Raw genomic sequence first — 12453 nt, 5'->3', positions numbered from 1 at the left:
TAAAGACAAAATCATATTAGAAATGAAGAATAAATAACAAGATGCCCAGAAGCAGATAGATTCAAATGAATATTTTAAAAACACATTGAAGAAAGGAGAGAGAGAGAGAATGAAACAAAAAAGTAAAAAGGGAAAAAGTAGTTGAAATTGAGATGGGCAAAGAAAGTCTAACATAGAGATAATTGTAGCTCCTGAAAGTAAAAACAAAACAATGCACCATGATTAATATTTAAAACCATAATGCGAGAAAATCTTCCTGAAATAAAAGAAAACTTAGATTTCCAAAAAACTGAGAATTGACCTGAAACCATCAACTCCAAGACAGTTACTGATAAAATTATTAGAAAAAATCATCAGGTCACTCAGGCTAAAATAATACACTGAATTATTTATGAGGGTAATAAATTAGGCTATGATCAGACATCCCAAGAGCAACGTACAAAGCAAGGCAACAGCAGACAGAGCGACATTTTCAAGAGACTCAAGGAAATAAAGTGTGAGTCAAGAACCTTCTGTCTAGTCAAGTTGTCCTTCAAGTATAAAGGGTATTGAAGAACAGTTTTGAAATCAACGAATATAGTTAACAGGTGCCCTTTTGGAGAAATCTGCTAGACAGTTAACTTGATCCAACCAAGAGGTAATTGGGAAAACCTAGGTTGAAAAGCTGATGGTGAGCATTTAATATATTTATATGCAGAGCAAAAACTAGAACAAAGTTTGGGATATGGGTGGAAGAATAGTACCAATCAATAGAGAGGAAGTTTAATATATCAAAAGACACTATTTGTACATTTCAATGCACATTAATATGAAAACCTAGATGAATAGATAAATTATTAGGGAAATGTGGTTTTCCAAGATTAACTGCGACTGAGATAAAATGAAATTTTAAATAGACCTATTTCTATAGAAGAGGCAGAAAAACTTTTCTACAAACTACCCCTGCAAAAAACCCAAAACACCAAAAAAACAAAACAGAAAACAAACAAAAAACCAGTCCCATATTGTTTCATGGGAGAAATCCTACCACAACTTTAGAGTCAAGATAGTCCCAAGGCTCCATTCATTGTTTCAGAACACAGAAAATTAAAGGAAATTTTCCATTGTTTTTACTGATATAATTCATATCCAAAAATTTAACCATACATTTAGAATGTTCATAAGGATGTGCAACCATCATGACTAGTTCCAGAACATTCTCATCACCCTGGAAAGAAACTCTGCTCCCATTAACAACTATTCCCTGTTCACCCTCTTCTTCCAGTCTCTGGCAACCACTAATCTCCTTCTGTCTCCATGGATTTGCCTATTCTGAACATTTCATATAAATAGAATTACATAATATGCGGTCTCTTGTGTCTGCCTCTTTCATTTAGCATGATATTTTCAAGGTTCATTTATGTTGTAGCAAGTATCAGTACTTTATTCTTTTATGAGTAGATAATATTCCTGTATGGCTATGCTATGTTTTGTTTATCCATTCATCTGTTGACGGACATATGAATTGTTTCCACTTTTTAGCTATGATAAAACTGCCAGCCGCCTAGCACAGGGAGATCAACTCGGTGCTTTGTGACCGCCTAGAAGGGTGGGATAGGGCGGGTGGGAGGGAGATGCAAGAGGGAGGAGATATGGGGATATATGTATATGTATAGCTGATTCACTTTGTTATAAAGCAGAAATTAACACACCATTGTAAAGCAATTATACTCCAATAAAGATGTTAAAATTTTTTTTTCTTTGGTAGATGTTACCTAAAAAAAAAAAAAAGCTGCTATAAACATTTGTATACAAGTTTTTGTATGGACATATTTTCATTTTTCCAGGGTATATGATTAGGAGTAGAATTACTGGGTCATGTGGTAACTCTATGTTAAATTTTTTGGAGAGCCACCATAGTGTTTTCCAAAGGAGCTTCATCATTTTCCATTCCCATTAGCCACGTAAGAGCGCTCTAATTTCTGCACATCGTTGTCAACCCTTTTTATTTTTCTTTTTAAAAAATTATAGGGCTTCCCTGGTGGTGCAGTGGTTAAGAATCCGCCTGCCAATGCAGGGGATACGGGTTTGAGCCCTGGTCCGGGAAGATCTCACATGCTGCGGAGCAGCTAAGCCCGTGTGCCACAACTACTGAGCCTGAGCTCTAGAGTCCACGAGCCACAACTACTGAGCCCGCATGCCACAACTACTGAAGCCTGTGTACCTAGAGCCCGTGCTCCACAACAAGAGAAGCCACCGCAATGAGAAGCCTGTGCACCACAACGAAGAGTAGCCTCTGCTTGGCGCAACTAGAGAAAAGCCCGCACACAGCAGCAAAGACGCAATGCAGCCCAAAATAAATAAATAAATAATTTAATTAAAAAAAATTATAGCCATCTTAGTGCATAAAGTGGTATCTCACTGTGGTTTTGATTTGCATAATATGTATATTGTCTTTGGGGAAATATCTATTCAAAATCCTTTGCCCATTAAAAGAAAATTGGGTTATTTGTGTTTTTATTGTTTTTTTAATTTTTTCTTTTTTAAAAAATTTATTTATTTTATTTATTTATTTTTGGCTGCATTGGGTCTTTGTTGCTGCACATGGCTTTCTCTAGTTGCGGTGAGCAGGAGCTACTCTTCATTGCAGTGCACGGGCTTCTCATTGCAGTGGCTTCTCTTGTTGCCGAGCACGGGCTCTAGGCGCCCTGGCTTCAGTAGTTGTAGCATGCAGGCTCAGTAGTTGTGGCACACAGGCTTAGTTACTCCGCGGCATGTGGAATCTTCCCAGACCAGGGATTGAACCCGTGTCCCCTGCATTGGCAGATGGATTCTTAACCAGTGCACCACCAGGGAAGCCCTGTGTTTTTATTGTTGAATTGTAAGAGTTCTTTATATATTCTGGACATTTAAATATACGATTCACAAATATTTTCACATTTTCTTGATAGTGTCCTTTGATGCATGAAATTTTAAAATTTTGATGAAGTCTAACTTATCTACTTTTTCTTCAGTTGCCTGTGTGTTAGGTGTTATATTTCACCTAACCTGGGAGAGAGAAAATAAATGTGGCAAAATATTAAATACTGGTTTTATCTGAGTAAGGGGTATGTGGGACTTCTCTGAATTATTCTTGGAACTTTTTTTTAATATATTTTTTATACAGCAGGTTCTTATTAGTTATCCATTTTTTACATATTAGTGTATATATGTCAATCCCAATCTTTCTTATAAGTTGGAAATTAGCTCAAAATAAAAAGCAGCTGGCCTTAGAAAGCCTTCAGTACACTGGGAGTGTAGATGTCATGTGGTGTGATGTGTTTGTGGTATAGACAGGTCCATGCATTCCTATAGCCCCCCTGAATGGCAGATACAGGCCTTTTGCCCATCTCACAGTTGAATCACTGCCTTCCCGTGTGACCCTGGGTAGGGACCTTTATCTTTCCGGGCCTCTGTTTTCCCATCTGTAAAATGAGGAGAGGGGCCAGAGGCTACATTTTCCAGGGCAAGGGTGGAGATGCACTGGGGAGAGGAGGAAGAAGAGAGCTGGGGGGCAGTGATGGCCAGAGATTCCTTTCAGCAGCAGCAGCTCCTGTTTTTTGGGGGCTGACCTGACCCAGGGTGGGTTTTTTTTTTAAATAAGTTTATTTATTTATTTTTGGCTGTGTTGGGTCTTCACTGCTGCGCGCCGGCTTTCTCTAGTTGGGGCGAGTGGGGGCTACTCTTTGTTGCAGTACGCGGGCATCTCATTGCTGTGGCTTCTCTTGTCGCGTCACAGGCTCTAGGTGCATGGGTTTCAGTAGTTGTGGCGCACGGGCTCAGTAGTTGTGGCTCGAGGACTCTAGAGCGCAGGCTCAGTAGTTGTGGTGCACGGGCTTTGTTGCTCCGCGGCATGTGGGATCTTCCCGGACCAGGGCTGGAACCCGTGTCCCCTGCATTGGCAGGCAGATTCTTAACCACTGCCCCACCAGGGAAGTCCCCCTGGGGTGGGTTTAAGGGAGGGATGAACTTAAACTGCATCCTATTCTTTATTCCGCTCCTACCCAAACATTTCCTTTGCCCAGTGGGAGTGGAACCCTGTCCCAGGCAAGAAGGTGATGGTGAACTAAGTGTGCGGGAAAAGCAAACTCCACCCTGATCTGATGCTGAGCAGAAAGTTCTGAGAAGACATTAAGCTGTTTGACTACAGAAGTTTTCGAGAATGCTCGCTTGCAAAAGGAGCCCCTCAGGACCAAGGGCCAAACATATGCCACACGCAGTTAGTTTAATAAATGTTTGGTGGTGAAGATGTCAAGTCCTAATGTGAAAGATCTCTAGGGAGAGATTCCACAGTCTTTCTGGCAAGGACAGGATGGAGGCTCCAAGTGCCCTTATCTAAGATTGAGCTGCGGGAAGCACAGGGCGCAGAGATTAGAAAACAACCAGCAGGACTTCCCTCGTGGCACAGTGTTTAAGAATCCATCTACCAGTGCAGGGGTCACGGGTTCGATCCCTGGTCTGGGAAGATCTCACATGCTGCGGAGCAACTAAGCCCGTGCGCCACAACTACTGAGCCTGTGCACTAGAGCCCGCGAGCCACAACTACCGAAGCCCGCGTGCCTAGAGCCCATGCTCTGCGACAAGAGAAGCCACCGTAATAAGAAGCCTGAGCACCGCAACGAAGAATAGCCCCCGCCCTCCACAACTAGAGAAAGGCCGCGCGCAGTAACAAAGACCCAACACAGCCAAAAATAAATAAATTTATGTAAAAAAAAAAAGAAAGAAACAACCAGCAGAGCAGACAGAATTTCTTAGAGCTGGTACCTGCGTGGCGCTCTCCCAAGCGCTGTATGCGGGTTAATCCCTTTGATCCTCACACAGGACCATATTGTTCCCATTTTACAGAAGGGGAAGCAGCGGCACAGAGAGGTTCGTGACTTGCTCGAGGTGGCACAGCGGTATCTCTTAGAGCCGAGGGTAGGTTGGTGCTAAACCTCACGCATCCCTCAGCCCCACCTCCGCAGGCTGGGTGCGGAGGATGAGGCCCCCGTGGGATGCGGCTTCCACAGAGCCGGAAGCTCAGTGACCAGACAGGACTCGCATCAGGGGCTGGGGTCGTGAGCCTGCGCTCTTTCCTCTGATACAGGGGGAGGGATGGGGTGGGGGGAGCCTGCGGAACGATGATGACCACGAGTAGGGGAGGTGCGTTGCAGCTGCCGCGGCCCCGTAATTAGCCGCTGGGGCTGGGGTTCGGCGCCACTGGGCACGACCCTCTTGACCCTCTGAGCCAAGGGCCGCGCTGTCCCCGCCCCGGGGGGCCGCGAGGTGGCCAAACGTGGGATGTCAGCGCCTTTGAGGGCGAGCTGCGGGGGACCCTCGCATGAAGGCAGGCACCGGGTACCCAAGGGCCGCCAGGTGGAACGGGGTGCGGGCGCTAATGAAATTTGGGGAATGCCCCGCTCACTCTGATTCCCACCTCCAGCACCTGCGGACAGAAGAACCCCGTGCAAGGGAGAAGCGCGCAAGCCCCACCCTCCACTCCCCGTCTAGTGCTGCCAGGCTGAGCACGTAAAAATATAGGACGCCCAGTTAAACCTGAATTTCAGACAACTAGGGACTAACCTTTTAGTGTATGTGAGCCCCAGTCTACTGGGCTGAGCTGCGCCAGCAGGGATTCCGCTTGTGGGAGAGTCCCGGAGTTGGCATCTGGCCTCAGGTAGATACTCATTAATGCTCTCTCTCCCGTCCAGTCTAGATAGGAGACGTTGAATTAGGGAGTCCCAGGCGTGGGGACAGACTCTCCCAGCTGGGCACAGGACACAAACCTGTCCATGGTCAGCTCCTCCCTCTGAGGTCAGCTGCTTTCCCCCAGTCAGCCAGGGTGGGCCAGGGAGCATCCCTCCAGGGGCTCCCCGACATGGCTGTTCCCCCTGGAGCCCAAACCAGTCCTTTAGTTGGTGACCCACTCAAACCAGACAGGCTGAGTGAAGCCAATGCCCCCATCCCCCCCTTTGAGGTTAAGAGCGGCATCCCGGGAGGACACTGAATGCAGACCCCGTGTCTCTACTGGATTAGCAGGGTCAGAGAGCAATCTCACACCCATTTCCAGGCTCCTGGCTCTGAGCTGAGGTAGTCCTTTGTCTCTTCTCCTGCAGGAAGGAGGCGAGATTCCTGGATCAGGAGGACCTTGGGAGGGAACCGCCTCAGGAGGCAGAGGGACCACTTTCCCATGGTGTCTCTGGCTCAGCATCACAGGCTGCACAGATGTCTGCTGGTGGGTGGGAGGTCAACATGTGTCCTTAGCCCTGCTTCTTAAGGAGCCCTCTTCAGCCTGCTGAAGGGGGAGGTCTGTCTGCTCATTTAGACTGTAAGCAACTTGAAGCCAGGCTTTGGACCTTCTAATTCCTCCATCTATCCCCACTGTGCCAGGACAGAGCTCCTGTAGGATGTGTATTCTGAAGTGTACCTCTCATCCTTCCTCCTGCATCTCTCCCACCAGCTGATCCAGCTCTGACTTTCTAGGCTTTTGGAAAGTTATTGAACATGTTTTATGTTTTCTGTCTGACTATGGGGATAAACTCACATTACAAGAGGAGAGATTTAAATTAGACAGTGCTCAGCAGTTTTGTCTGCAGAGGCTCTAGACCTTGGGCTGTTACCAAGGGCTGAGATATTTTGTTCTCAAGATACATTTCTAAAAGAAAGGCATGCCGTTTCTTTCGGGGACTGTGTCGGTTAGGAATCTTTGAGACAGAAGTGATAGAAATCTAACTTAAATTGGTCTAGGCAAAAAAGGGGGGAATATTTATAAGTTCACATAACCAAAGAGGCCAAAGCAGACTGACTTCAAGCATTGCTGAGTCCAGGGGCCCCAATGATGTCACTAGGATGTCAGCTATGGGGACAAATAATGAGTACTATAGTTTTTGGAAGTGGTGGAAGGGATAAGGTGACCCTTTCAGAATTCTTTTTTCCTTATGAGGTTGTAGCAATGTGAAGGAGAGAGGAAAGAAAAGAAAAAGAGAGAGAGAGAGAGAGACACTATTACCCTGCAACACATAAGCAACCCCTCCACTCTAGTCAGATGCTTTGAATATTGCTGGCGAGGCTGCACATGAGATGGGAAGAGTTAATAGCTCTTTTCTTTCAGGCTGCCAAACTCAGAGCTTCCTCTGTTAACCATCAGTCTAGAGATTCACTTCAAGAGCAGAGAAGATCCACACACTCAGACTGGTTTCTAAAGGACCCCGAGCACGCACACACACACACACGCGTGCGCCTATCACAGCTGTGAAGGATCTGATGTCCCTCTGCAGGTGGTTTCTGGCTTTTGGAGAAGGTCTAAGGGTCACAGAAGACGGAGGTATTACTGGGGGCTGGAAGCTGGCAAGCAGACCTAACCATGAACTAGGGGCAGTTGACTATAAGAACACTTTTGTGGCTGGGAGAATTCCTTGTCTAATTCCTTCTTTCTACACAGGGGAAACAGAGTGCCAGGGCAGAGAAAGGACTTGCATAAAGCCACTCAGTGAGACAGCAGTGGGCAGAGGTTGGCCACCAGCTGACTCCTGGGGCAGTGCTCCTTGCTTCCTCTTTGCTACCCCATAGCTGCCCAGGGCTGGGCTAGAGATGGGGTGAGAAGGGAAGCTGCAGTACAATTGCAGCTGGGCCATTCTACCTGACAGGCCCAATTGCCCCAAACATTTCCTTCCCTGCATCTTTCTTCTGCCAAGAGCCTAGGTGCTATAGACTGAATGTCTGTGTCCCCCACAAAATTCACATGTTGAAACCTAACCCCCAGTGTAATGGTGGAGCCCTCATGAATAGGATTAGTGCCCTTATAAATGAGACCCCAGGGAGCTCTCTCACCCCTTCTACCATGTGAGGTTACAGTGAAAAGAAAGCTTATGAATGAGGAAGGGGGCTCTCACCAGACACTGAATCTGCCAGCACCTTGATCTTATATTTCCCAGTTTCCAGAACTAAAAGAAATAAATTTTTGTTGTTTCATCCATCCAATCTACGGTAGTTATTCTATTACAGCAACCTGAATGGACTAAGACACTGGGGGCTGTAGTTGAGCAGTTAACCAGTCCCCCAGCTTTGCCCAGAACACTCCTCATCTTCCCTGTCATGGCTGATTCATTCTTATCCCTCAAAGCATTAGCCCAGAACCACCTTCTCCAGGAAGCTCTCTCCTCAACGGAGTGTTCCTGCCATGTTCCCAGAGCACCCAGGTCTCCGTGCTGGATCAGTCACCACGTCACCCTAGGGGCCTGTGACTGTGTCTGTTTCTCTCCCTACACTGTATGCTCCTCAAAGGTGGGATTTGTCTTGTCCACTCTGCATCCCCACCTCCCAGCAGAAAGCTTAATGTTTTTTTTTGTTTGTTTTTTTGCATAAGGAGTGTGCACATTTTTTTTTTTTTTTTTACAGAAGATGTTGGGGGTAGGAGTTTATTAATTAATTAATTAATTTTTGCTGTGTTGCATCTTCGTTTCTGTGCGAGGGCTTTCCCTAGTTGTGGCAAGCGGGGGCCACTCTTCATCGCGGTGCGCAGGCCTCTCACTATCGCGGCCTCTCTTGTTGCGGAGCACAGGCTCCAGACGCGCAGGCTCAGTAGTTGTGGCTTACGGGCCTAGCTGCTCTGCGGCGTGTGGGATTCTCCCAGACCAGGGCTCGAACCTGTGTCCCCTGCATTAGCAGGCAGATTCTCAACCACTGCGCCACCAGGGAAGCCCAGAAAGCTTAGTTTTACCTGCACAGTCCCATTTCATCTCACAGCAACCCTATGAGGTGGACATGAAAAACCATGAGAGATGAAGCAACTTGCTTGAGTAGCAAAAGACTGAGGTGGGATTGAATCCAGGCAATTTGATCCCAGGGACTGGACTGCAGACCACTGTGAGCCCAGACCTTCAATGAAGACTTGCTGAGCGAAGTGAGGGTCTTCCTTCTTCCTTTGTAGCCAGCACGGCCAGCAGCCAGCACCCCCTACCTAGGGTCTGATGCTGGAGAGAACCAACACTGCCGCCACAGCCCCCTTTATGGGGGAGGGTCATTAAGTGCCAAGCACTGTGCTCAGGATTTTACATACGTTGTAGTAGTTTCCTATTGCTACTGAAACAAATTACCCTGAACCTAGGGGCTTCAAATAACACAAATTTATTTTCGTACAGTTCTGGAGATCTAAAGTCTAATATGTATTTCATTGGGTTAAAATCAAGGTGCTGGGGCTTCCCTGGTGGCGCAGTGGTTGAGAGTCCGCCTGCCGCTGCAGGGGACACGGGTTCGTGACCCGGTCTGGGAGGATCCCACATGCCGCGGAGCGGCCGGGCCCATGAGCCATGGCCGCTGAGCCTGCATGTCCGGAGCCTGTGCTCGGCAACGGGAGAGGCCACAACAGTGAGAGGCCCGCGTACATAAAAAAAAAAAAAAAAAAAAAGTTAAAAATCAATTTAGATGTAAAAAAGAAAAGAAAGCAGATTAATTTCTCTGAGCTCAGTTTTCTTATCTGAAAAGTGAAGAACTACAATAACAATTTTCTCACTCAATACCTGGAAGATGCTATTTTTCAGGCCAGGTTTGCTTAGAAGTCTCAGCTTCTGCCCTTTGCTGCCTCTTTCTCCACTTCCGTCATGACACATTTCCTTTCCTAAACCATGCTGCCCCCTCATCCTGCTGCTTCTCAGCACAAGTTATCTGGTAGGGGTGGTGACATCGGTCATGCACACTTTAGGGGGGATTTAATCTGCAGTGTCTCTTCCCAGGGCCATTTTTCTATGGAGGCCCTTTTGTAATCGCAGACAGGAGGCGCAGACCACCTGCGAATGGGAATGAGATCATGGCCGACCAGGTGAAGGAGGCCTTGTGGAAGGCACTCCTTCACACCCTTAGTGTCCCACCAAATAGATAACCGTCTTCCAGTCATCCTTGTTTTTTCCGTTATGTTGGCTTGGTGGGAGAGAGGAGGTGTTGGCACCTGCGGGAGCTGTGATAGAAGCATTCCTGAATGACTTCATCTCTGGGCCTTGCCTCTCAAAATTCCTGTCAAATCAGCTCTACACTTTAAGGGATGGAAGAAGGGTCAGCATTCCAGAAGTTCCTTGTCATACCCAGACTTTTAATCAGGTGACACTGGAGAATTAGCATCCTAGTGCAGGAGGTTGTGAGAGGGCGGAGAGGGGTCTCAGACGTCTCTTGCCCCTGCCCCACGCTTGTCTTTCTGGCAAGACCCACGTTGAGGAGAGCGAGTCCTCTTGCGTTGTTGGCTCAGAGCGATCAGAACCACGGACAGCGGTCAGAGCGCCCGGAAGACCCGCCGCCGAGCAAGGTGCGGAGAGTTACAGGCGGGGAGGGAAGACGCGCTGCGGCGCGGGGGTGGCGGCTGGGCCTGTGATTTCTCTGAGTCACCCCGTGCGCCCGGCAGTTGCGTCGGGCCTCTGATCGCTGGGGTTCCCTCTGCCCTCTCCAGGAATGCGGGGGGGAGGAACGAGAAAAGAGACACTCTAAGGCCCCGGGGTTTTTGCAGGAAAGGGGGAAGCGAGAGACAAAGGACCTATAGCGGTGTCTACCCAACCCCGCCAACTCCCCCCCGCCGCGCGCTCCCGTTGTCGGCCAGGCCCATTTCTATACAAGGCCTGCTCTCCCCGGCCTCCACCCCTCCTCGCGGAGAGGTGCATTCCCCCGCCCTGAGCTCAGCGGGCCGGGCCGGAACGCGCCGATAAATCAGAGATAACCCAGAGGGGCAGGGCCGGCCCGGCTCTCAGGACGGGGGATAAAAGGCCGCCGTTGCCCGAGGACCCAGCGGGTGAGACGTGAACCGGGACCCAGCGCAGCGGCAGCGGCGGCAACCTCTCTCCGCCCCTCCAACGACATGGACCCCCAGACGACGCTGCCCCGGGCGCTCATGCTCCTTCTGTTTTTGCACCTGTCGCTGCCACGCTGTCGTTCCTACCCGCTAGGTGGCCCCGGCCCGGCCTCGGAACTGCGCGGGATACAGGTGAGCGCTGCCGAACTGCGTAAACCCGGCTCGCCGGGAGGGCACCGACAGCAGCAATTAACGGGTCCCCACCTACCCCCACCCACCGTCCCAAGAGGTCCCCACCCTCCCCTGGGAATTAGTGATAAGAGAGTGAGAAAGCGGCGAGGCTGGGTGCGGGGACCCCCGTCCCCAAGGCGGTCGGTTTGCCTTGGCGCCATCGAGAGCGGCTGGGCCCAGGTGCGGGTTCCTGAGGCTCCGCCTCCCCCACCCATCGCAGGAACTGCTGGGCCGTCTACGAGGCAGGGTCTTGGAGCTGCAGGCCGAGCAGATGGACCTGGACCCCCTTCAGCAGGGCCACGGCCTCGCAGAAGCCTGGGAGACCCGGGCGGCCGCCCCCGCGGGGCTCCTCGGGCCCGGCAACAGCGTCCTCCAGGCCCTGCGGGGAATACGCAGCCCCAGGATGATGCGCGACTCCGGCTGCTTTGGGCGGAGGCTGGACCGGATCGGCTCCCTCAGCGGCCTGGGCTGCAATGGTGAGCACCCACCCCCATTCCCACCGCGTGCCGCCTTTCTGGGTTTGAAGTCTCGGGACCAAACTTTGAGCAAAGGACACCTGGATATCACTCTTTCTTGCCGTCAGTCCTCAGGGTCAAGGAGCGCCTTTCTGGAAATATTAAATTTTGACAACATTCATTACCATGCCTGTGAGTTCCCACCCACCTTCTAACCCCCTCCTGCCTCTCTTACCAAAAGGGGCAGAATCACCTTAGGATGTAACTCGGTCATCCCATGAATTACATCCGTGTAATTCGGTCAATTGCCTTGGCAGCCCCTTCTTGGCGCAGAAAGAGTATTAAACATTTTTCCTCCTGGTTTCCCCTGAACTGTCTAGAGCTGCAAGGGCGGAGGGCAGGATCACCAGGGGGACGGCAATCCCCAGTTTACAACGAGGAAAGCAAGGTCCAGGGAGGTAGAGTATTCCAAAGCCTCAGACATCCAGATGGACTGAAGGTGGCACATGGTGAGGGGGAGCTCAGGTCCTGCCTGCCTCCCGCCCAAATGTAATCATCACTCTCTCTCTTCCCCACACAGTGCTGAGGAGGTATTAAGAGAAGGTCCTGGCGGCATCCGATTCTCCCTCAACCCCCTGCTCCCCTTTGAAGCAACTCCTATTTATTTTTACTTATTTATTTATTTATTTGGTTGTTTTATATGAGATGGTTCTTATCTTTGAGCACAAATTTTCCATGATGAAATAAAGTCAATATTATAGCTTTTTCCTTTGAAATTGATTTGTCTCAGTGTTCTAAAAAATAATCCGTCATTGAAGAACAGTCAAACCCTGTGTTTTCTTGAAGATCCCAAAGATGTCCTAATGGTGGGGCGGGGACACAGCTTCAAGGGCTGGTCAAACAGTTGGGGGGGTGGGGGGTGGTGGCTGCTTTGCTTTAAGGGCTTTTCATGCTCTGAAAGGTCTCTAAATATCTCAAGCACTTGAGGCACTTCCCAGA

General features: G+C 49.2%; 1 protein-coding gene across 1 annotated transcript; it reads left to right on the top strand.

Moving 5' to 3' along the window:
* Positions 1–10512: 10512 nt before the first annotated feature.
* On the top strand, positions 10513–12230 carry NPPB (natriuretic peptide B). The gene is made up of 3 exons (XM_060032131.1): positions 10513–10960; positions 11220–11475; positions 12035–12230. The coding sequence occupies exons 1-3, from the start codon at positions 10835–10837 to the stop codon at positions 12049–12051; spliced, it is 399 nt and encodes a 132-aa protein (XP_059888114.1). The 5' UTR covers positions 10513–10834; the 3' UTR covers positions 12052–12230.
* The last annotated feature ends 223 nt before the right edge of the window (positions 12231–12453 follow it).

Source organism: Delphinus delphis, chromosome 1 (assembly GCF_949987515.2).
Source record: "Delphinus delphis chromosome 1, mDelDel1.2, whole genome shotgun sequence".
NCBI lineage: Eukaryota > Metazoa > Chordata > Mammalia > Artiodactyla > Delphinidae > Delphinus > Delphinus delphis.
The sequence above is the reverse complement of the archived record's forward strand: the minus strand, read 5'-3'. Positions and strand labels throughout refer to the sequence as shown.